This window comes from Acanthaster planci, linkage group LG14 (assembly GCF_054643075.1).
Source record: "Acanthaster planci isolate LZ-2023a linkage group LG14, COTS_SCS, whole genome shotgun sequence".
Classification (NCBI taxonomy): domain Eukaryota; kingdom Metazoa; phylum Echinodermata; class Asteroidea; order Valvatida; family Acanthasteridae; genus Acanthaster; species Acanthaster planci.
Genome location: NC_141790.1, coordinates 5,997,719 through 6,023,720, shown reverse-complemented (window position 1 = coordinate 6,023,720; position 26,002 = coordinate 5,997,719). Strand labels below are relative to the sequence as shown.

At 42.6% G+C, this 26,002-nt stretch overlaps 1 protein-coding gene across 21 annotated transcripts in view; it reads left to right on the top strand.

The window, feature by feature from the left end:
* The window catches only part of atg4b (autophagy related 4B cysteine peptidase), a 122,585-nt gene that overhangs the window by 32,661 nt on the left and 63,922 nt on the right, over window positions 1-26,002 (top strand). For 20 of the 21 annotated variants that reach the window (XR_015427596.1, XR_015427589.1, XR_015427593.1 and 17 more), the window contains one exon: window positions 106-204. Coding sequence is in view for 6 of the 21 variants with exons in the window: in XM_087145304.1 (XP_087001430.1) it covers window positions 106-204 (99 nt within the window). In the remaining 15 variants the exon portion in view is untranslated. Of the gene's footprint in view, window positions 1-103; window positions 224-26,002 lie in introns of those variants that run through there. The other variant, XR_015427594.1, reaches the window with a different exon arrangement.

Genomic DNA, 26,002 nt, shown 5'->3' with positions numbered 1-26,002 from the left:
GATTTAAGTCAAGGGCATTTCAGTTTATGTAAAAAAATCCCACAGTACTATTTTACTTGTAAATTTACCATACTGGTGTTGAACATGAAACTTTTACTTTTGCAGATTGGAGATGGAACCCCACAGAGCCAGAAGAGAGCTATACCAGAATACTGAAAATGTTTCTTGACCGAAAAGATTGTCCATATTCAATACAACAGATTGGTAAGCATGCTCTGTACAGGTAAATAAACAATGAACGTGTGTAGTTTCTTTGAAATTGATTGACATGTGTATGTACATCATGTAGATTGGTGCAAATGAGGTACATGTATATCCAGAGATAATAAATGTAGTGTACTGTACATCTTGGCTGAGCATTTTTTTTCAGTTGAATATTAGCTTACAGAATTTGAATAGCCTTTTTGATCAGTAATAAGAAAAGTGGAGGAGAATAGAATGCAAAGTTTCTGACGTGTTCAGAAAGAACAATTATTTGGTAACTGTTGAAATACCAAAGTGGTTATGAATGATATATGGCCAGATCTAGTTGTTTTAGGCTCTCAATATGGCATGTGGTTCCAGAAGACGGACTCTGTTCCATGAATCTCACATCCCCTGTCCAATGATGGAGTATTTGTTGTTACTATAATAAACAGGGAAAGTCACTTTTTTGAGTGAGGTTGCTTGAAAACTTTTTTCTTCGACTATTGTCCGCGCAATAGTGCATGAAATCAGCACTCTCTGCATAAAACTAGTTCAGGAATTGTGTACAATATCTCAAAACACTTGAATTTGTGCACATGTGTACACTCCCACTTGGTTTGGTGTGCTTTTAGCTAGGCTGCTAAAAATGAGGACGATTTAAGTAATCAAGTGAAACCACTGCATCATTGACACTTTCTACAAAGAAAGTTAGTTTGATTTGTTTGCTTCTCTGTCCAAGCATGTCACGAATGGTTGTCCAGTTAGAGTTCCTTGTGCAATGTTGCCATTATGGGGAGTTGCACTAACGGTGGCTTCCTGCATGGAGTTTGGGGGTACATCTATGCTCAGGACATGTTGTGGATTTGAAGGTGGGGCTTGTTGTGGAGATGACTCTGGAGTTTGTTGTGGAGTTGGAGTGGAGCATCCTGTGAGAAGGTGACTCTTTTCTTCACAGTTTCGATGTCCTGCAGATGTTTGCAGTTTCTGTGTACATGTAGGATGCTGCCATTTTGAGTTGTCACCAGGTAGGATGTTTGTTTGAGACACTTCTCCTGGATTAGAGCAAGTGTGCAGAGACCGTGATGCGGTCTTGCACTGGAGAGGCCTTACTTACTTTAGGCAGTTGCAGGTCATGTGAGTGCTGGTCACATATGTAATGAGCTTTCTGCTTCTCCTGTCAGTGTTGTAGTCGGTTCCAAATTTCACCGTGAATGGATTTACTGGTGCTTTCCTTCCATAGAGTAGCTCAGCACAGATGGGCTGGGGATAACATTGAGCAGTGGTCACACTGCAGCGAAAACAAGAGTGACAACGAAAATGAAATCGAAATATCGTTATGCCAGGTCACACTTCAATGATACAAAATGATGCCAGAAAGGACAAATCAATTTTCTCCAAATATTACCACAGCAACAAACAAGATGAAAAATGATGAGCAAGAAGCACACTTGATGCTTCTAATAAAAGAAAATGCAGCAGATATAAACGCCGCATGTAGGTGCATGAAATTGTAAAAAGAAAGGAGTTAAGGAGTTCAACACCCTTGTAAGAGAATTTTCCTCATATGAGGACAAGTTATTTGAATATTTTTGGATGTCTGAGATGCAGTTCAACATTCTTTTCAATCTTGTACACCATGACATCCATGAGACAACATAGCTACGGGCGCCTATTGGGGCGAAAGAGTGTCTCAGGTAAGAATTATTGACATGTTTATGTTTAGCATTTCTTTGTTAACCTTCATATTGCAGAAATTTGAAACCTTTAAAGCCACCTTTGCTTTTACAAGAGAACTCATTTAGTGTTTTTGTGTATTCCATTTCCTATTATTTTTTGTTGTTGCCGCCTTTGTTTTCTATTTCAATTTGCTCTTGCCGTATTGCCCTGTCCTTTCCCACCAGTGTTGCAGCAGTTTAACCCCCTTGTGTAGTACACCTGGTCCCTTGAGGGATTATTTCGTATTCACTTAATGGTAATATATGGAACATGATTTTTTTCACATGCATGAAAAAACATATCCATCCCTTTGAAAAAAGAAGCACAAACACACAAGAAGAAGCAAACTATTGCAAACAACTTCAAAGTGTCCTTTGAGTTTGCTGATGTATTATTTTTTCGTCCTAAATGATCTATTGAATAGCTGCAAAGAAATGCAATGAGGCAAACTACATGTAACTTATTCAATGCAGGAACATAAGGAACATGCACACATTCTTTCAACTTTGCACTAGTCTGTGGAAATACAACTGTTGCTTCACAGATGACATTATAGAGTTTCTCGTGAATATGGAGGTTGTCAACATTTAGTTTGTCAACATATGATGAATAAGTTAAAATCTTTTGAATCAACAATAAGATGTTTTTTAATACAAACTTGACAAAAATGTATTTCAAACTTTCAGTGCTATTATAAGTTGAATATGTAACTATCCATGAATCTGTAATCAAAGTTTTTCCAGTGAGTCCCAGTGAGTGCTTGCCGGGTGACGTTTGCTCGGAAACAGGGCCAGTCAACCCCCTCCAAGCGGATAACAGGTTCCACGGCTGGCTCGCCACGATCCGCCGCCTCAACTGCAGGCGAACCTGCACTACAACATGGCGCCCAGCCTCAAGGTTCATCGGACAATGTTGGCCGTTTTGGACTCCTACACTGCTGGGGCTTTTGACCTCTGCTCTGCCGATGGACTCCGGACATGAGTCTGCCGATCCCAACATGGGACGTTCCTGCCAGGGTACGCTCTACCACTTGGGGACTCCCCGCCCGGCCACATCTCCGTCCCGGCTTCCAGCTCCCCCTGCTCCGGCAAGGACTCAGAAGCGCAAGGCCAAAATGTCTCCTTCGGCCTCTTCTTTGCAAGATAGACTCCAAGCCTCAGCCGGCAGCAACAAAGCCTGACCTGGATTCCCTTGCGGCTGTTCCTCCTCCCTCGCAAGGGATGCGTTCGGAGGTGGAAGTGGCCTCAGTTCTCCAGCCAGATCGTTTTTTCCAGCGGGATCCGGCCCAGGATCGTGGAGACTCTGTCCGTCCGATGGTGCACTTGGGGCGTTCTCGCACTCTGAAGTTTTCTGGCGGTCTCCCTACGACCGGTGCCTACCGTGGGGGTCGTGTATTCATTGATGTGGCTCACCAGTCTACACACTGGGGCAGTCCCACATCCCACACCTTCCGGGCCAACTACGACTACCCACTCCTTGAACTACAGCTGTCAGACAAACTTCACAACGATTCACTCAGGCTTGACTTGGAAGTTACAACGTTTCCCCATTTTTCCCTGGGGCAGCCCATTCAGAGGCGCCACCTAACTATGCGGGCTCTCCGCCGACCACTTTTCAGGCTACAGAACTGCATCATTGCCGCGGTTCTTGAACGCCACTCATCGCTGCGGCTTCTGCCTACCAGCTAGCACTATCCGACGAGGGTGCTTCCCGCACAGCGCCCGGCGGCTCAGCCCGCTTCGACCTGTAGGTGGGAAACAGAAATCTGCTCTCTAGGCACCTCTCCACCATTTTATGGAACTGTATTGGTGAATAAAACGTGATACGATCAGCGTGCCGTGTGTATTTTATTCTGACCATCGGTATTCTGTTCATAATGCCTGCGGTGGATGTCATTGCCCCACCTGCGGACCTATCAAGCCCCCTGATATCTGAAACTTCATTATCAGCAGCACTCAGACGTGTAAAATCAACCGTGATCTCCAGACAGGCTCCCCTCTATCTCTGACCTGTGATCACGCTATTCATTTCAGTATCCATGTCTCCGGCATCCTAATGCGCCGAACTTTACATCGTCGTGAATTCTATACACTCCTTTCATCTATTAATTCCCGACTCTCCATATATTCTTTTGCTTGGCCTACCCATGCCCCACATTGCTTTTCAGACACGAGTTCTTCTGTAGTGGGCATTTCCAAAGTATATATACTGTGACTGTTATGAGATTGGACAAAAGTGCACTTACTATCTGCGCACAATTTTGTTTATGGGTTTGCTTTGGTTGTCTTTCTGACTGTGCCCTGCGTAATCGAAACAAAGGGTGGATTTGACAAACGTGTCAACTTCACCATTTACAATGTAGCTATTCGTACGCTCTGTTCCTGCAAGTAAATGGAAAGGTTATAAGGCTGATAGACGTTGGATGAAATAGGATATTTGGATACTTAAGTCATTGATTGATCTTCCATCTTTGGGCACTCCTTAACTGCAGCCTTTCTATTTTTTGCAATGCATGTGGAATAACCTTAATTCACCATGCACGTAATGATATGGTCATACATGTACATGTAGTCCTCCAACCTAAGGATACAAATGGCCACTTAGAACATAGTATAATGTAACAGGGTTTGTTACATGTATTCTTTTCTTATAATGAATACTTCAGCCTGGTTTAACATGTGAGTCAACCTTCCTACGTAATCACATCTGGTAATGGAGCATCTTTTCATACCTCTTGGTCCGGATGTAACTGTGATGATGGATGTGTCACTTTTTAGATGGGGAACCCCTCTTCCTGCACTCTGTGCCTCCAGGGTCTGGGAACACTGCCTCTTGGGACAAACACATCAATGTGTTGGAACTTCAAGTGATGTTAAATGCTCTTTGCCACTTTCGACAACACCTAGTAAGTTGTTCTGTTTGAGTCTAGAGCAACAACTCCACGGCAATGGCATACATCAATCATTAGGGCGGCACTTGCTTTCCCCAACTCTGCACCCTTGCATGGCAGTACTTCATGTGGACAAATGATCAAGGCATTACTCTCCAAGCCATCCAGCAATGCCATGGCAGACGCACTCTCTTAGGGTGCCATCAGACCAACAGACTGGACTCTTCATCCAAACTTGGTCAGCCAGATCTCCCGGAGATCAAGCATCCTCATATAGCATCCACCGACAATGCCCATCTCCCCCCCATCTGGCCTCGCTAACTGTACATGTGGTTTCTAGGACTGACAAGACTCCTGATACGACAGCCGTTGGTCCTTCCAGTCAGGGAGGACATACTCCAGCCCAAGTCAGGGATCCTCCACCGAGCATCAGAGGGTCTTCACTTGACATGCTGGGCATTGTCCAGTGAACCTTCAGAGCGTCGGCCCTTTCTGCAGACTCTGCGTCCATGATGGCCTGGGGTCGGCAACTGCCCATTCGCAAGATTTACAACAGCCGTCTACAACATTTTACTAGATGGTGTGACGACCATGATGTTTCTCCAGCCGAAGCTCCTGTGAGTTCCATCGCAGACTTTTTCATGTATCTGTCCCACTAGGGCCTCCAGATTGCCACGATCCACAACTACTGGTCGGTCTTGACAACCGTTCATTCGAGCTTCAGCGATGGATCGACGGTCTCTGATAACACTGCCATCCACCGTCATCTTCGAGGAATGTTTGTCGAGCATCCTCACGTCAAATGCCTTGTTCTATCCTGGGACCATGGAAGCATCTTACTCGTTCTCGCTGGTCCCCCCTTCGAGCCACTCTCTGATGCATCTAATCTCCATCTCAGCATCAAATTTTTGTTCCTTGCGATCGTTACATCCAGATGCAGTAGCGAACTGCATGCTCTATCGATTGCCAAAGGTCACATCCGCAGGGAGTCGCATGGAATTTGCCTTATCCCAGCCATCAAGTTTCTAACAATATCCAGATGCCTACCTTCTGGCTTCCTGACATATTCGTTCCTGACATAACCTCACTTTCGGGAGATGACTCTGACGAGAAATGGTGTCTAGTTTGCACTCTCAAGTGGTACCTTGCCAGGGCCAAGCATTGCTGAGAGTCTAGTTCCCGGCACTTCATCACTACGACAAAACCGTTTCATCCAGCATTAAAGGACACTATTGTCCGATGGACAGTTTCGGCCATCATCTTTGTGAACTGAGACTGGTCGGCACAACATGACAAGACGACCCGATCTCATGTCAGGGCCCACGATGTTCAGGCTGCCTCTGCGTCCTGGTCATACTTCGTAGGAGTTCTGCCAGGTGGCTTGCTGGAGATCACCCCTACCTTCACCAAGTGCTATCTAAAGGATGTTCTGCAGAGCGAAACAGCTCATGGCTCAGCGACCTTGCGTTCAGGAGTCTGGACAATGTCCAGCACTGTCCCGGGCCGGATGGTGAATACTTCATCATAGACATTTCTTTCTTCTGGTGAGTGTTTGCTTGGGCAACGCCCACTGATGTTCGTCATCTCCGACATTGACGAGTGTTTAATTAAGGTAATCCAAGAAAACAACTGCACCACAGCGGTGCGGCTCGCCGTTGGGAGCACATCCCCTCAATCGCGCTGCATGGACTGGACGGCTCGGCCGAGGAAATCGCTACTAGATTACAACAGCACACTGCCACATGGTGAGTTGGCCCCGACCGGCCCCAAGTGCAGAGCAGCCTGCGTAATGGACTCGCCACTGCATAATAGTCGTGCGCGTGTGGCAAGCGTGGAGAATTTTCGCTGCACAATGCTTCTCGTTTTCGCATAATTTTCAGAACCTTTCGCATTGCTTTCGTAAAATTTTCACAGTTTTTTTGCACACTGGTTTTTTTTTATCGGTGTTAACGCAAATGTTCCATGCAGTGTCCACAAAAGATTTGCACTGTTTTCGCACGTCGTTCACCCTTTCGCATCCGATTTGCTGCAAGTTCGCAGGGGGAAAAGTTGTGGTCAAAATGCGGAATGCGAATTTTTTTCACATTTTTTCCCATTCCTTTTCGCAGCGTTAACTTTAAAATGCAACGTATTATATAGAAATGAAATTTACATGACATACGTGTAGGCCTACATAGAGGTACATGTGCGTTGCACGTGTTGCGAGTGCATTCAGTCGCTTATAGTGCTGTGCGGTTATAAAGCTCAATTCTGTTAGGTCCCCTTGAGAACGCTGTAACGGGAATCTACTATATACTTGGAACTTGTCACTGCCAAACACAACTGCACGATGTTGGCATACCGTTGCTTGGTTTCACTGAGGGACTTAAAGCTGAATGCAGTTCTTTTTTTCCTTAAACACAGTGCTGCACCAAGTTCTCGGGAGAGTGCATTGACCTGTATGACTACATCCTTGTGGGGTCAAAGAATGGGAGTGTTGACTCTTCACAGACAAAGTGTTTTACCCTGTCAACCATGTGAATTCTGTATTGTTTTAGCAACATGCAAAAGTTGGCAGTGTGGTCAGACAGCTTTGGGCTAAAAGGCTCAGATATGTGATCATTCACAAGTTTGGTCTTTGTCGGTGGAGTGTCCAGGCTTTTGATGTCATGGACCTTGCTTGTGTCTGTGTTTACACCGTTTCTCTTATACACCATCCCAAAGAACACAATCCGTTGTGTTTGGACAGTGCCTTTTTGGCTGTTGAACGTGAGTCAATTTTGTACTGCATGCAAAACTGTTTTGCGCTCCAACTAAGTGACGTATGTTAAAACCTACATATGAACGGCCAAGCCCGGGAGCATTCAGCTTCATTAACAAGTGTAACAACGTGCTACAAGGTGTTTGGTAGTGGAGGGTGGGAGGGAATTTTTTTAACAGCCTAGCTCACCGAAGGCAATGAGAAGAAGAGGCAGAGAGTGCATAAATGTGAGCAGAGATCGCATGACGAGCTGTGCAACAAGCACTGTGAGTGGCTGACTGCTGAATGGCTGGCCAATCCGACAGGCCGTACAATTTGATAACTCAGCCTTGAAACATGTCCACCCTCCCCTCGGCCAAATAAGTTCTCCAGGGATGAGCCCCCAAAAACCACATTTAAAACCAGCAGACTTTATTTCTAAAGGTAATGACGGAGCTTATTCTGAAGCTAAATTAAGTCTTTTGGTGATTTATTGATAATAAATCAGTAAAGAATTTACACATCTCATTTTTTTTTCATTTAAAGACTTCCTTAAATGGGTCCAATTTTCTTGTGTTTCTAGTCATTTTTCAGACCTCTACAGCTCTACAAGTAGGAAATTTCAATAATGAAACTGAGTACAGGCTTGTTGCTCTACTGCAGTCAGGAAGGCTCAAAGAGGACTTAAACCATAAAAATTTGTATAAAGAAAAATAGTGACACTTTATCTGAGTTTTGTTACATAAATTTTGACTTGGGGTTCTCAGTAGATGCTGCTCTTAAATTCCTTTTTGAAACCCTATCATTTTTTCCAACTTTTATGTTCTTACTTCAGCAAAGCCACTGCATGCAAAATAACTTGATAGCATGTGTTTGGGAATATTGACATCTAAATGTTCACTATTTTCTAGTCAAACATTAATTGGCAATAACTTAAAAAACATCATATAAAACTTTTCAGCCAAATAAAATGTCCTTCATCATGAAGTGCTTCATCCCATTTCGCACAAGGCTTGAATTCCTCTTGCAATCATCAGAAGCATCCTTGAAGGTCCAAATCATTCACTCGGGCATCTGTTATTGTCCAACTGGAAAAGATGCAAAAACAAGAACACTCAATCAAAAGGTTATGACAAATACTGATTGGCATCTTTCTCCTTATTTAATGATTTACTTATTGTTTCATGTGTCAGCATCAATTCAGTTCAAAACCAATCAGAATAAATTTTCCTTATGATTGTTGTGTTTGACGTAAGGAAATGCTGCCCTTATCAACTATCTCTGCAGATAGTCATTGCAATATGTTCTTGTCAAAGAAATTTTAACAATCACCTGTCAGCCCCAGTCGTAAAAACAGGTTAACTTACGTGCATGACGTAATATCGGACGTTCTGCACACATATGACATGTTTAAAAATATTTACTGACAAAAATCATTCAGGCCTAAAGCTAGTTCACCTTTCCCCCAATCATTGGCTGCCACAACAATCACATCCAGATAGTAAAATATAGCCTAGAGCTGAGAGCGTTATAAGGCAGCAAAGCCATCGACAGTCAGTGGAGCTCCAAGCTCGACTTGACTGCAGACCACCACACACGGCGGTCGCACCAGTGCTTTCGCAACCGCGGCACAGGAAGGAAGGTAGAAGGGACATCCATATGTCTGTGGAGGCATTTCACAACCATAGCCATGCTCAAGTAGATTAACCTGTTGTAGATGGGTGGGAGATTAAGTTCCTGCAAACGTTGTTCATAGGAGAGGGAGTGTGCAATATTATACGGGAAGCATGATTTTGTAAATCGGCGCTGTACTGTCTCAAGGCACTGAATTTGATTCTTAAGATGAGGGAGCCAAACCGGAGTTGCATATTCTAAAACAGGCCTATAGAGAGAAGAGAATATTTTAATAAGTATACTTTTGTTACGGGTTTTAACAGTGCGGCAAATGAAACCAGAAATTTTAGAGCATTATTTCTAGCCATATCTACATGTTTGTTCCAAGTTAAGTCATCAGAAAATATAACTCCAAGGTATTTATAAGAGTGGGAAACCTGCAAGGGTTCATCAGCGCCTGTTAGATAGTAAGGTCTAAGAGACTGCTTCTTTGAGCGGGTTATATGCATTACTTTGCACTTAGACGAATTCAGTTGCATGCGATTTTCTTTACACCATTCACTAATCAAGTTGAGATCCGCCAGTAAAATTACACTGTCATTATTAGTGTTGATGATTCTGTATACAACTGTGTCATCAGCATATTAGGGTAATGGGGACTGTACAAGGTTAACCAAGTCAGTTGTAAAAAGACTGAATAGGACAGGACCAAGGACTGAACCTTGAGGAACATCACATATTACAGGTGTCCAGTCAGACTTGGCTTACGAAAATATGACTCGTTGTTGTCTATTGGTGAGAAAGTTACTCAGCCATGAAAGAAGATGCCCGCAAATACCGTAATGATGTAGTTTCGATGAAAGGAGTGAATGGTCACATTTATCAAATGCTTTAGACCAGTCAAGAAAGACGGCATCAATTCTCGGAGGTTTAGGTTTATCCAGTTCATGGGCCCAAGTGTCAAAAAGACTAGTCAATTGAGTGGTACATGAGCGCCGGGGTAAAAATCTGTGCTGTGAATCAGGGATAAGGCTATAAGAAGAAGGATTATTAAGTAAATGCTTTGATATAAAGCACTCTAACATTTTACAGGGAACAGATGTCAGTGAGATGGGCCTCTGGTTAGAAATAGAAGATTTGTGGCCATGCTTGAAAAGGGGAACAACATTTGCCATTTTCCAGCGCTGTCGCACATCACCTCTTGAAAGACTCAAGTAAAAAATTCTGGTTAAAAGCAGGTACAATAGAAAAACCAGCAAGTTTAAGCATTTGTGGTGAAATTCCATCTATGCCTGTTGGCTGGAATAGGAGATTAACTGCAAAATGTGTCAAAAATCCGTCGAAAAAATGCATAGAAAATGGCTGCCTTCACATGTGCCCTGCTTCTCCATGTCATCGAGCTCAGCTTTGAATTATGGGAAGCATTTATCCTTGGCACTGTGTTGACATTGAGCAAGATATTGTTGGTCCCAGGGAAATTTCCAGCTGGTCAGGATATCTGATCTGTTAATTGATCTGTGTGGCGATGACGATGGTGGATGGAAACCTCAAATTTAATGTCCCAAAGAAACGCTGGGCCAAGGGAGTCTCGGAAAACATTTGTATTTCTTTATCTCTTGCAGATGATGTACATGTACAGTAACTGAAAGATAATAAAACCTGTTCTCGAAATACTACCAAAGGTTGATGGAATTTTTCAGTGTGGATTCGAGTTGCCGATTATGAATTGAATCGCAATATTTTGTTTTTCAATTTGTACTGAGACTTGACTCGGAAAAAATGAAGTCACACTTGACTTGAAACAACATGATTTGTGACTTGCCTTGACTTGACTAAATTTGACTTGTGAGAATCGTTTGATATAAATACTAAACACGCTTTTGGGTGTCTGCACATATTCATTTGAGAATGCACGCTCAACGCCGACCCTTTTACTCTAGGCCTGCGAGTGCGAAAGTAAGCTGCTTGTCTGTGCATTGTGTGACCAGGCTGGCGCGGGCGAGCCACATGCCGCCATCTTGTCAAGGCTTGGCTACGCTTGGCTCTTGGCTAGGCTTGGCTAGGCATGTGTATTTGTTTTCAAGAAACTTGTTCAAATGGCTGCAAAAGAACTAATGGTACATGCACTACCTCACGCTTGTTAAATGAGCATAGCCAGTATTCTTGTTGCTTGAAAAAAAAGGTGACATTTGTGTACCACTCCTTGAACAGTCAACATGATGCAATAAAATTTGTGTATACTTAATCATTATACAGTTTAGACCGTGCAACATGAAACTTAAGGCACCGTGAGACAAAATTTCGGAATAATGAGGTTTTCACATTTTTAATTTCCCATGTATGATGCCTCTGATTATGACTCGGAGGCAGCTTTCAAGCCTGATTGCTATTGTGGCCCAAATGTAGCCCACACGTTTGTAGTCCAAACGTTAAATCTTTATGGTGGCCATGTGACCACACTGAAGGAAGCTTTGTGCATGCCAGGACTAAATCCTGGCTGCTGCCACCTGCCCAACTGTAGCACACGTGCACCGCTCACATGCTGACTGTCCAATCACAGCTTGTGTGTAGACAATTTCAACATGTGCTCCCATGGCAGTTCTGGAAATGTGCTTTAAGGGTAAAAAAAAGAAAGCTGGAGGGAATGAAAAGACGAACAAAACCAAAAAAATATTTTGTAAGGATTTATGTTCACGTTCAAACATTTTGCATGCAAAATGGTACATCCTCAAGCGATTAAAAGGGAATGATCATGCGGTGAAACAGGAAAACCCCGGGCTGGCCCCAGCCAACATTGAGAGCTAGGGCTGCGTGTGTTGCTCTGCGGTGTGTGCTGAAAGCAACAAAGATCATGAAAGAATCATAACAAAAAAGTACACAGTTTTGATGGTGCACATTGTCAGAATAACCCGAGATTTATTTATTTTCCTTCATGCATGTAGACGGGATCACTTCCACAATTTCACAGAACATTGTCGGAGAAAGAAAGTTTGCAGCAACAAGGTGAAATATAGAAATTGAAATACATTTACAATTTATTTCCTGGGCACAAATCAGAATTCAAGGTAATAGATGGACAGGTATGCAGTGTCTTAAGTAAGGCAATGAGATAATCGATTTACAATACACACTTTGTGTCTCTACTAAATTAACCAAAACATTAACCAGAACTCTGTATGTTGTAGAAGCTATGCTGAGAACTGCTGTTTAATTATTTAAGGTGGTGTACACCATTGGCAAAATCCCAAAAAATCAGACTACCATATAATCCGGAAATATCTTACTTGAAAGTACACAACAGTCTCAATCAGTCTGTAAAATATTTCCACCCAGAATGCTGTAGTTTTTGAGAAAAACCCAATATTTTTCTCTTTTATTACGATGGTCGGCCAATAGAGTGACATGTAATTTCACTTCACACATCACATCCTCTAACAGGCACCATATTTCTTATATGTAGTGTTTGCAGATGTTGTGGGAGTCTCCATTAATGAACGAATAAACCTAAAAGCAGCTTAAAATATATCATTATTCCTTCAACAAAAACTGAAATTATAGAAACCTGAGTGTTAGGCAGAAAGGTGAAAATTGGATCCGTGTGAAGTTGAAATTTATTTTAAGGAAAAGTTTTTTAAACGGAAACACTGCTCCCTTTTTAAGGGAATGAGACCCTGTCATGCTTGTTTCCCACCCAGTGACCCACGGACGATGTTCGCTAATTCATAGATTTTACGCAAGATAAACTATAAGATCTTCAATTTAAGCATTGAAAATGCCGCGCTGTTTTTCTCGATTTTTCACAAAGCAGTTGACTCAATCATAAAACTAGAGGAAAGTGGTTGTGAACAACCACAGAGCTGTTTCGGAAGTTTCTGTTTGGTGATAACGTCATCATGACGTCATAACTTTAGGAAAATTCTTTCATGAGGGTCATCGTTGCGTGTAACATTCATGTTGATCCAACCTCTGACAATTGCCCAAATGGTGGCTTGAAAATGTGTACAAAGTCAATGGGCTGGAATAAACATTGAAAAATCATTGACGTCATTTCTTTTGAAGAATTCTTGCACAAGGGTCTTTGTTTGATATCACTTTCAAAGCGATCAAACATTGCGAAGGTTTCCAAAAAGTGGCTTGAAAATGTGTACAAGTAAATGGACTGAAAACACCTATGCAAAAAAGCTGCTTCCTTATGATGTCATGTGATTTGCGTTTAAACTGAAAGAAAATTCTGAAATATTACTAGATATTCAGACTCTTGGGTATACGTGTTATCAAATGAAGATTTCTCATAGTAATTCTCAGCCGAAGTTCAGGACTACCCTCATTAAGATTGATAATATTGCGTAGTAAAAAAACGTGTACAAAACCTATGGTAAAAACTGGAGCTTTAATCTCATGTCACGTTGACCCCTGATGATGTTATTTTGACGATTTTTCTTTGGGAGCCTCGCTTTGTGAGGGAGTTTTAAGTGTACATTGAAGGAAATAATTCAGATTGACCATAGTGCCGAGGACAGGCTGACGAAAAACGTGTACAAAACCTATGGGGGAAGATTAAATATCCAAAAATTAATTTAAAAATAGGTAATGATGTCGTCGTTACGTCATACATTTAGCAAAATTCTTTCAACAGGGTCTTTGTTGTGTGTAACTTTGAAGTTGATCAAACCTCTCAAACTAACCCAAATGCTGACTTGAAAACGTGTACAAAGTCAATGGGCTAAATTAAATATTGAAAAATCAATACCAAATCACATGATGACGTCATCATGACGTCATTTACTTACAATAATTCTTGTATCAGGGTCTTTGTTGGCTGTCACTTTGTTAACAATCAAACATCGCAAAAGTTTCAAATTGTGCCTTGAAAATATGTACAAAGTCATTGAGCTGAAATAAATTTTGAAAATTCAACACTAAATCACATGATGACATCATCATGACGTCATTTCTTTAGAATAATTCTTCCATGTGGGTCTTTGTTGGCTATCACTTTGAACATTGCGAAGGTTTGAAAATGATGGCTTGAAAGCGTGTATAAAGTCAATGGGAAAAATTAAAAATTCTAAATTCAAAAAGAAATCGCATGATGACGTCATCATCACAAATGTCTTCTAGGACCATCCTTGGATGATTGTCCAAAGACCTGCCAAGTTTGAAGTCAATCAAAAATTGAAAAAGGATAGAAGTGCTGCTCAGAACAAAAAACCCATGATATGAAAAGAGATTTGATGTGAAAGAAGAAATAAAAGACGTGAGGTCATCTGTCTGTTTGCCAACAGAACAGAGGGCTTTTTGACATTCTTTTGTACATTTGAACAAATAAGGCATCATCACATCAAGTCATTATTTGTTCATAACGCCTCTCTTTCAAGTTATCTGCAAAGATTCAACCTGAAAGAACATGTACTTTAGGAGATGTAGGGCTTTAAAGAGTGCACCTTTAATGTCATGCAACTTGTCTCCTGATGACGTCATCATCACATGAGGTCAGTATTCCTCTACAGCAATCCCATTTCAACATATCGGCAAGATTTGAACCCAATCGGACATCTGCTTCTGGAGATACTGGGCCTTAAACAGTGCGCCTTTAATGCCAAGTGACTTGTCTCCTGATGAGATCATCATCAGATAAGGTCAACATTCCTTTAAACCACTCCTTTTTCACGATATCTGCAAGATTTGAACCCAATAGGATGTCTAATTCAGGATTGAGGGGCCTTAAAGGTTGCACCCTTAATGTCACGTGACTTGTCTCCGGATGATGTCATCATCACATAAGGTCAATAGACCTCTAAAGCACTCCCTTTTCAAGATGTCTGGAAGATTTGAATCCGATCAGACATGTACTTAAAGAGATATAGGGCCTTAAAGAGTGCGGCCTTAATGTCACTTGACTTGTCTCTTGATATGTCATCATCTCATGAGTTCATTTTTCATATATCACACATCCCCTTCCAGGTATCTGCGCAGTTTCAACCCGCCAGTACATGTACTATAGAGATATAGAGATATAGGGCTGTAAATGATGCACTTATCATGAGGCTTGACTTGTCAACTGATGACGTCATCATCCAATGAGGTCAATTTGTTGTCTTTCATACATCCCCTTCCAGATATCCACTAAGTTTCAACCCACTGGGACAGGAACGTTTGGAGATATAGGGCTTCAAAGAGTGCACCTTTAATGTCATATGACTTGTCATCTAATGACGTGATTATCACAGGTCAATTTTCGTCTATAATGCTTCCATTACTAGCTGTCTTAATCACTGACACAATTAATACACAATGATGACTTCCATCAAGGCCCACTACACTCTTCTTAATACACATATGAATTTATCTGACCACAGACTCCACAAACAATAGACTTTCATTTCAGTTTAATTTGTATGCAAAACAACAAATCAGCATCTCTTCAATATCTGTTTGGAATCAGATGACGAATACAGTATTCCTTTGTATACTTTTGAGAAAAATGGGCAACGAATGATTTCATGAATAGCTATTTCAAATGCAAATGCTTAATTTAAATCAGTCCGTCAGGTAATACAAACATGAAATTTCATCACATGTATAAAGGAAAAGAGAAAAACTGCATTTGTGCTTTAGTGCATTTCACTATTGTATGTTATATAAATACCGGTAACAATTTTTTTGCCCCAGATACTAAAGAAGACATGCGAATACACTCAAAATATCAGGATCTTGTAACCGCTGAACACTTTGCATAATGCATACGAAACCTGTGGTCACAATTTCTGCAGTAATCTTGAATAAAACATGCTGGGGACATGTACACATATATTTATATATCTTAGGTCCTATTGGTTGCAGTCTTTTTTTGAGATAATCATGGTATTTTGATTAAAGCCTTCTGTAGAATAGTCTCGGTATGAAATGCATTTCCATCGACCACACCAACGTGTCAAAAGACTTCCTTCGTATACTGTGCTGGTAAAAATTCTTCTGTCATCTGTTGATGAAGGAACCATTTATGATGGTGGTACATGGATGTATCCCTCCCCCACACCCATCCACACAAACCCATAACAGAACTTGAACACGTCCAAATACAGCGTACATGTGCACATGTATTCATTGGCACAATAACCTTGCATTCTCATTTACTGGGCAGTATGTGGGGGCCTGAATGTTAAAGGGGGAGCAGGTACTGCTTTCATTTATGCTGGTTGTACCGTAGATGGATGATGCACCCCCCCCACACACACGTACACATACATTGTACAAACAACATCATGACTGCATAAATCAGAACTGGCAATTTGTATGCAACTGTAGGCCTTTTCATTATCACCTGTTAATTTCCTTGCTTTGTGGTACGTACAGCAGCTTCCTCTATCGTTGGTACCTGTGGCTCGTGACGTTGAATTCCATTGCTTGGAGCTAACATGGAAAACAGATTTATCTCTAGCTTTCACTCCAGCAGTAGTATAAAGTACACCTATATGTACATGTAAGAAGTAAAATATGGAAGTTCAACTATTGCGTGTAATCAGCCTATGGTACATATCAACATGTATAAAAAACTATAGGTCTACATTCTAATTTCATGAATGTTTGGATATTTACACATGTACTGTGAACCCCTTGTAACATGGTTTGTCCGGGGGGGGAGTTACGAAATATGGTGTGTACCGTGAGGGACTTTATTCAGGTCTACATTCAGAGTTCATAAATTTTTGGATATTTACACATGTACCGTGAAGCCCTTATAACATGGTTTGTCCTTGGAGGCATAGTTATGAAATACGGTGTGCACCGTGAAGGACATTAGTTAATTTGATGGCACCTATGTTCAGCGCAATCGTAAAACTTGCTAATGTACAGTGTGTACATGTACATGTATTGTGCTCCATCCTGATTTGACATGCACTTGAATAAAATCCATCATTCTAAAACCATTGAGTAATTGATCATTCGATTGTGCTGAACACGTATCACTAGTTACATAATTACTGGTAATGCCTTTTCATCATTTGGACATAAGGTGACCAAATCTAAATCTAAAAAAGGCCATTTGCAGAGTTCAAGTTTCTCGGGATATGTCAGTGCAAATTCAGAGCTAATTTGAGTGAGTTCTGTTTCCTTGACATCACTGCTTGACTGAGCACAGAAAGTGCGGACAAAAACTTGCAAGTTGAGAATGTTTTGTAATATGTATACTATGGCCTACCAGAACCAGTTCCAGCACATCATCCATCCAGCTTCCAAACCCAGCGGCCCGCCGCACTACGTGTAGCTGTTGGGCTCAGTGCACCCTTGCTAACGATCATTGTAATCATGCCTATTCGGTGTCAACTCCTTCTGCAATTTCTTGTGCCAGTGCATGAATTTGGTTTCAGTTCAGCTTTTATGGGATTACCTTGGAATCCTCTGGTCAAGCAAAATCCATTAAGAACTCAATTGGTGTAATTCCAGGTCTGGGAAGTCTCAAGAGGACCTAAGAAAACACATGGGACAGTGTCCCAACAGACGACTTGTCTCTCCCTTTTACGCACGGACGGTTGAATAGTCTCAATGGTCGAGTGTCCGAAGTCGACTCGGAGTTGGCAAACGGTAGAGTTTTCCTGACCCCGAAAATATCGTCCTGGGTGAACCCATGTTTGTTCACAAATCAATTTTCTCACAATTCTAGCCAAACGATCTAGAAATCATGCAAAGACTGTGCGACAACCAGTAACATCGACCGATATTGCGGCACAAGTCAGCTGATTGTGCAAGGACTTGCGTAAGCCCTACAGCAAAACTGTATGAAAAGTCATTGGATTTTATGTGTACAAAGTGAATGGGAGAAACTAAATCTTCAAAATTAAATAAAAAATCTAATTATGATGCCAAAGTGACGTCACACTTCTAAATTAATCTTCTACATTAATCACAGTTTAGGTCATAATATTCCCATCTGTCATCATTCCTTCTCAGAATTCAGCAAATGTGAACAGCACACATCGTACTGTTTAGTTCATGAAACTCCCACCTGTCACATCCTAGCTGTGGCGAATTCCCGGGCAAGCTCAACGTATGTCACGATGATCACTTTTGTTGCCTTAAACAAAGGCGTGGTCTCCGAACATCTTGGCTCACTGCACCAAACCAAAACAAGGGCACTCCTAGACTTGTCTAGTCTTCTACTTTAAGTGCGAGCTGCGGAACTCCTCACCAGTTGGTCATCTATGTAAATTATTATTTCACATTAAAAGTGCCTATTTTAATTCTACGTTAAACAATACTCAGATAAGTATCAAGTTTCATCCCAAGCTGTTGATAGAAGGAATTACAATGATCAAATTTGCGATCTATAACATTTATCCAACTTCATTTATAGTCCATTTCCTACACAAACAATGGACTTACACATGTCTAGGGCTGCATGTACAAGGCAATAACATAAGGCGCCAAGTCAAAATAGAAACGGTTCACCAAGCGGGAAATGATTGCCCTTAATCCCCTTTCAAACCATTGCCTGATTCAACTGCAAGTGGGCAATGATTGCAAGAGAGCATTTACCGAAAGGGAGTTGGCTATGCAGCAACCTCTTTGATGCATACCACTATTTCCCCCACCTTGGTACAAAAGCCCTGATTCGCAGCTTACCAAGAATGGTTATTGTGCATCGGCTTTGTTGTGTAAATGGGGCCAGTTCATCCACAGGCTTAGCACAGCTTATTCAGATGGGGAAGCAATTAATCTCTTAACAAAAGACTAACTCCATCAGAGTCAACAGGCCTATGTGCATCACTAAGTCTTGTGTCACTGAATTAAGATCTGTAGTTTTCTTTCCCAAAATCTAGCACTGTCAGGCAGTGATTTCCACATCACAGATTTGTCAATAATTGGATTAGACAATAAAGTAAATGGAGAACATTATAGATGCAACAATCACAGGACTTCAAAATCAATCTAAAAAGTGAAGTAAGAAAAATTGACTAATGTGGGTAAGGGTAGCGTGGCAAACTGAAGGAAAAAAATCCTTATCCATGTAAACGGTAGTATAAACCCATCCCCAACCCCCCAAAAATTGTTGACATATCAATGGGCTAGGGTCCCAGCTGTTGATAAACAGCTCTAATGACTCAACCACCAGCCACTATGGAGTGTAATCCTTAAAGCTCTCTATTGCTAGAAAACATCACCCAGGAGTGGTGTTCATCAAACCACAAGCCATTTAGCTAGTGACTCCCTATCGTTGCCCGCTTTACAATGAAGCGGGTAAGGAGGTTATCGTTTATGTATCGTTTCCCACTTCATGAACCGTTTCTATTTTGACTTGGTGCCTAATATATCTAGAACAACTCATTCCATTATCAAAATCAGATTGCGGAAAATAATTCAGTCTACTGCCTGCAGCCTATACAGATTACCAATACATATGCATTCATTCCTAGTCCATTACTTCAAATTGCTAAATTCTTGACAGGGATTTCTCAAGTGAGCGGGTCTCACCCTATGGGCCTCTTCGCTTGGAGCGCGTGCGAGTACAGCCCTTACACAGGCAGCTCGGGGCATGACTTGACACCCTGAAGTCAGCTCGGCTCCCCGGCGTTGTTTCGCCCTCACCTGCAGGGTTTTTCCAGTGAGCATGTCTCACCCTATGGGCTGCTTCAAATATTAAGCAACACGTCCAGCCCGCTCATGCACCCCTACGGATGGAGCGCGTTCAAGTCGTCCCTTATGCCAACATATAGGTGCTGGTCTTGGCACATTACAGTGGTAGTCTACTGCGTGAGAGAATGCTGTTGAGCCAGTTACTTGCGGCCTCTTTCCCTTGTGTAGCACTGTACCTTGCACAGGGTTGCTGCCTGGTCCTCACTGCTTTAGCCGTAAATTTTCAATTCCTCATCGAGTTTAACCTTGCATGGCCCACTCACATGGTAGATTGTTCTTGCGTACTGTTCTTTATCCTTTGCGGTTGGTACATGTAGGCTTTGCACAACTTCTTTGCGCCCAACCACTCTGACTAACAGGATGGCTGCTACGGCCTGTTCCTCTTCCGGTCAAGATATAAACCTAGTTTCAGTCTCCAGAACTGGGCCCGCTTTTGGTCTCTCTGGCCCGCTCTTCACCTGGGGACACCAGCCTTCCGGCTTACTATGACGTGGGGGCTTTTAACCTCCCTCTATCGCTAATCCCTTTCCACAGGGTGTGGCGTCTGCTGGTTGTTCTCTGGCTTCTGTACAGCGCAATGAACCCACAGCCCCATCTCCTGTGTGAGATTCTTCTCAACAGAAACAGGGCAGAAGCGTAAATCTCCCAGTCACTCTTCATCTTCCGTCCACGCTTCCAAGAAGATAAAAGTCAAGAGATCATTGGGATATCCGTCTACCAAAAGTATGTTGCGAGCCCTGACTAAGTCTATGTCAATGCTTATTCAGCATTATGCTCATCTTCTAGTATTTTTATTCCCGGCCCCTGGCCCGTTCTGTGTCTCATATGGGGCAATGGGATCTTCCTTTGTCTCTTAAGCCTTCTCTGCCGGCGTCTGTTGAGGCACATTCCCTTGATCTCTCTGCTGGTCCTCACCCACTGCTGCTTGTCTCTGATTCGGATCAGTCAAAGGATGAGGAAGAGCCTGTTTCTGTAAATGATCTTTCTCCTTTGGAGTCCCTCCTCTCTTCCTCTCTTTCCTGAACTTCCTCTGGTCTGTGCATGAATGGAAGCCATGGATAAGCTCGCGAAGGCCAAGACGTGGAATTTCAGCAACCGTTCTCACTTGTATTTCAACTTTCCAGCGGGCGATTATGATACTTAGCGGTACCCAATCTGCCTGAGGCTGTTAAGGATAAGGTGTACCCAACTAGGTACAAATCCGGTTATGTTTTCAGTGACAAGACTCTGCAACGTTTTGAGGTAGTGCTCCGGGATATCGACCGTGCTTCCTGGATTGGCACCTGCTGTATGGCTTTTCTACTTCTCCTGACGAATTTCTGGATGTAAGGAGGGCTCGGGTATCTCTCCTGAGTTTGTTCCATAGCCTCACTGTGGCCCGCTCAGAGTCTTTCATTGACGCTATGAATATTCTGCACAAATCAGCTCTTCGAAGACTCCCTCTATTGGATGAGGATCTTTTCACAGACCAGTATGTTAGCCTTCTGGAGAGTGAGGTTAAGTGTCATGACAGAGCCCGGAAGATATCCTTCCGCCAGCCAACTGAATGTTGACGTGGTGTGGTACAAACGATGTCCCAGAGACCATCCCATCCGGTCTACCTTCTACCGGCCCACTCCCGACAGCCACAGACTACATGTATACAACTTCTCTTTCTTCAGGTGGGGGACGACCATGCTCAATTCCTTTCAGTGCTCCGTTTCTCTTGCGGCCCCCAATCTCGAACCCGTTGGTGGCTGCCTGCTTGACTTTGCAGGGTTCTGGGGAGAAATAACTTGCTCGCTTCACTTACAGCTATCGTCTGGAATTTACGAGTCCCCCTCCATCCGATGTATCTTTCTGGCCGACTCTAGTTCCAAAAGATCAATCCCAGCGACAGACCTCTGGAGTCGGAGATCTCAGCGCTGCTGTAGAAGCGTGCCATTGTTCTGGTGCAGCCACGGGGAAATCATTAGAGCTTTGTGTCGACATTCTGTCTGACCCCAAAGAAGAAACCTGGAAAGTGGAAATCGATTCTGAATTTAAAACCACACAACGTTTAAATAAGACCAAAGAAGTTCAGAATGGAGACGCTGCTTACCACCCTATGATCACTTCCTGTCCCAGTTTTAACGTTGTCCATCCACTTAAGGTGTGCCTACCTTCACATTTCCATTCATGTACGAGATCAGTTGCTGTGTCATATATAATTAATATTTGTATTGTATCCTCACCTTCCCACTGTCCACAGGTTCAGTGCTATTCTGCATATGTATTGGTAATCTGCATAGGTTGCAGGCAGTAGACTCTCCCCCCATCTAGAGTGGGTTGAGTCTACTGCTGCATACCTACCAGATGACTAATCTCCCTCCCTCCTCCCTACACGGCTTCGGTGCACTTCGAAAAAGAAGACAAACATGGCCGACGCCTTTGCGGGGATGAGTGAGTGAAGGTGCACTATTAGTTATCAAGAATTTAGCAAATGGAATTAATGGACCAGGAAATAATGCATAGGTATTGGTAATGTGGTAGGTATGCAGTAGTAGACTTGTCCCACATTAGGCGGGGGGGGGGAGGGAGGAGAATAAAATCATACAAACTCAACCAATTATTCACAAGGAATTTTCAGTGATAATGTTGTTATTCAGGAATTGCAAATATTTACAATAAATCAGTAAATGATATATAATACTTACAGTCGTCTTGACACTTTACTGCTTATGGGCTGATTGGGAAGGTGCCTGTGCATGCCCTTCACAGCAGAAAAATTACACAATATGCAACTTTTGCAAAGTGCATAATGTATGAGAAATTGATTCAAACCATCACAGCAAAAATCGGCCTGCAAAGAATTGGCTTATTAGCTTTGAAAATCACTTGGGCAATATCTCAATTATGCCCGAAACAGAAAATACTCTGTGTCAGAAGCAAAACACTCTGCCCTGCACAGCAGAAATCTAGCTTGACAACTCCCAGCAAAACAGTGGACCCACAAGATGACATCAATCCTAGAAACCTCTAGGACCAGAAAACCTAATGACAATTTTCCTGCCACAACACACCTTTAAGCCTTTTTGTGACTGTGACCACCTTTAAGGTGGTCACAGTCTTAATAAGACGACTACATCCAACAATGCTGTGACTTTGTGACACATGTTTTTGGTTTCCATACTGGCTTCTTCCTTTAGAGTGATTTAGAGCACTACTGTTTCACAGTGCTGTAGGATCCTTGTATAAGCTGCACACAGGGACATATTTTCAGCGTGTGAATCAACATAAAAGCTGTGGCCTACATTTGTAAATTATTGAAATTACGTGTACCATAGTCTGCTTTCCCATAGTTGCCAGACATGTTTATACCTCTTGCAAATGTGAGGGAGTTTGATGCCATGAAGCCTTTGCTGTGGAATTTGCCAGAGATGAACTGTATTTAACACTTGCCCTAGCCTCACAAAATTGTGTTGGCATACACTTTTGCCGGCCATTTCTTGCTACTGTTTGTATATATTTCCCCTCATAATAACTCATAATAACTTTCACATATTTCACATACCTATGCCATTGTGGGTGTGCACGTATGTGGGGGAACGGGTAATCAACATCACTAAGGACTCACACAATGGAATTGCAAATGAGCTCTGTTCCTTCCCTTGGCACTTGCTAAGCGACGTGAGTTCTACCCCATCAGAATGGGTCTATTAATGGATTTGTTTAATCCGAATGCAGAACAGGAGGAATGCACCCGAGTGCATCGGAACAGGGAAAATACTTTTGATCTTTGCCCTTTATTTTTCTTACAGTGTAAAGTGATGAGTTTCAGAGCTTGTGAAGTCTGAGGTCCAACAATGGCAGGGTACTCAGTGTCCACAACGTAGCACTCAGTGTCAATCCACTGGGCTGTCCTCATGTCAACATGGGAGTGTAATGCAACCATACTGAGGGATCTTGGTGTCATTGTAGACTGTGACGGTGACGTTTGTGGTTTTTATAGGTTCTTGGGGAAACCATCTCTGTTCAGTTTTGTTGGGTACCTTCACCTGAATATTTGCACAGGAAGGCCTGCACACTAGTGTCCACATTCTGTTGACTAGCCTGGAGTCCCATTTTGCATGTACTGTTCATGTATGTTATGACCTCTCCGTGAGTGTCATCCTGGGTTTACATACTAATATGTTAGACATACGTATGATGTAGGGAATAAGGTTGTCAAATTATTCCTCCATGTTGTTTTGTCCATTGGGCTGTCCATGGCTTTTCCTCAAGCAAGATGGTAAGCACGATTTGTTTCAGCTTCTGTGCCTTGTTTAACAGATAGCCAAACCGGTGCCCAGTGGTTTGGTTTGCTGCATTTCCAACGTGGTTTCGTATGCCGGCCAGTTTTCCCTTCATTTAAAGTAATGGCGACCCCCACAGTTGTGACAAGTGTTTAATGTTTTGCAGACTTCATGCACTGGGACAGCAGGTATGCCACATGCGCTGCTAGTTCCTTGTGTGGGTCACAGATGGATGCCTCTTGGATGGATGAATGATCTTGTTCAGTGGCTTGGTCAAGGATGAGGCTTTCTGGTTTACTCAAGGAGACTTTCTGCAGCCACATGTTGGCAAGTCCCAGAGACATGTTGGTACAGGGTCCTATCCTTTTAACTCTTGATCATCTCTGATGTTGCACTTGTAAGCTTGGAGGTTTAAGTCATCAGTGAATCTTTCTCCTTTTGAGTGAATTTCTGGAGGGTGAGCCTGGCAAGGCAAAAGTTCTGTTTTGGCTTGATCCGTTTAAATTAGTTCAAATTGCTCCCAAATGTTGGCAGCATTGTGTTTTTCATCAGGTATAGCCCCCATGAGTTGCACAGCTTTAGACCTTGTGTACCCATTAGCAGGAGTGCATGTAGGCCGACTTAAATGTTGTTTATTGCAAAGTACATGCCACACTGTTACTTGAACAGTTACATGGCATTTGCCTAGTCTTGGTACAACCAATCCATGCTGAAAACATATGACTCTGTCATCAAGGTGTCTGGCACAAGCGCAACATCAATACACAGAAACAGCTGGCACAGAGATTACTTGAAACCATACAGCATGTAGGGAGGTACACAGAAATGTCTCTGCGTGCGTGTACAAGCATGGCAACTATGATCTATCGGTGTGTGTTTTTAGTGGTTTATTTGCTTTTTGAGCCAAGATTGAGTTTTTGCCACAGTTAAGAATAGTACCAGTTTTTATGCACCACTGTTGTCCAAAGCAATGCACTGGGCAGTGAAATAACTGTTAAGCACTTCCTGCCGGGGACTCCGGATCTGGACACGTATGCTTTATGTGCATGGCCAGGGTCTTCGAACTCAGACAAAGGGAACGGAGCCTTGTAACAAAAGACCGTACTCAGAACTAAAGACCCGATTGCCAGGCATTACCAACATTTTTTCACTCTCAAAATTCGAGATAATCCTGCCTTGTTTTGAAACATTATACCATGGTTTGGGGCATTTAGAGCGAGCGGATTACCACCGGGGACAAAAGCACTCCAGCACCGCAGTGATGAGCCACACAGCACCGCTGCACGCTAATCTGGCCCCTATTGAAAAGAGGTCAGCAGTGCATTCAGCCAGGTTTGTGAACAAAAGAATATTACGTAACACCACAAAATCTGGGCTCTTTTTACAAGGCTGCAAGCCTGGCTTAAATACTTAGGCATCAATAGATTTTGTCTGTCTGGCTAGAGTGGACACCAGACATGCCTTCACGTGTTTGTAAGTGTCCAGTAAATGAAGATAGGAATTTTTAAAGAATCTTGAAAACAGAAAAAAATGACAAATATCCCACCCCAGCATCATCAACATTGATAAATGCCCCGGCAGGAAGTGGTTAATAAGATGTCGCTAATAAACTTGAGTTTTTTGTTGTATATTCAGGGGTTTTGTGCCAGATGAAGTGGTGCAAAGCATTGGTTTATCACTCTCTACAATACATACATGGCAAGCTATGTACTTCGTCTTCGTTCGTCTTTTGGTGTTGGACAGTTCAACGGTTTGAAAAGAACCGTCTGCCCTGGACTGTCTAGCTTCACGAGCAACCCTGACAACAATGGAGTTTGTGGCTTACACAGCCATGGTTGTGAACAAAAGATCCTATTCAGGGAGAACTTCATTGGCCGTGGTCAGCCTTCCTGGGCTGGCCGTGAGGATTAGTGGTTAACACCTTGTGATAGGAAGACGCAAAATCAACTGCATTCCAGGCTACAGACATTTATCTAGCTTCAGATACGT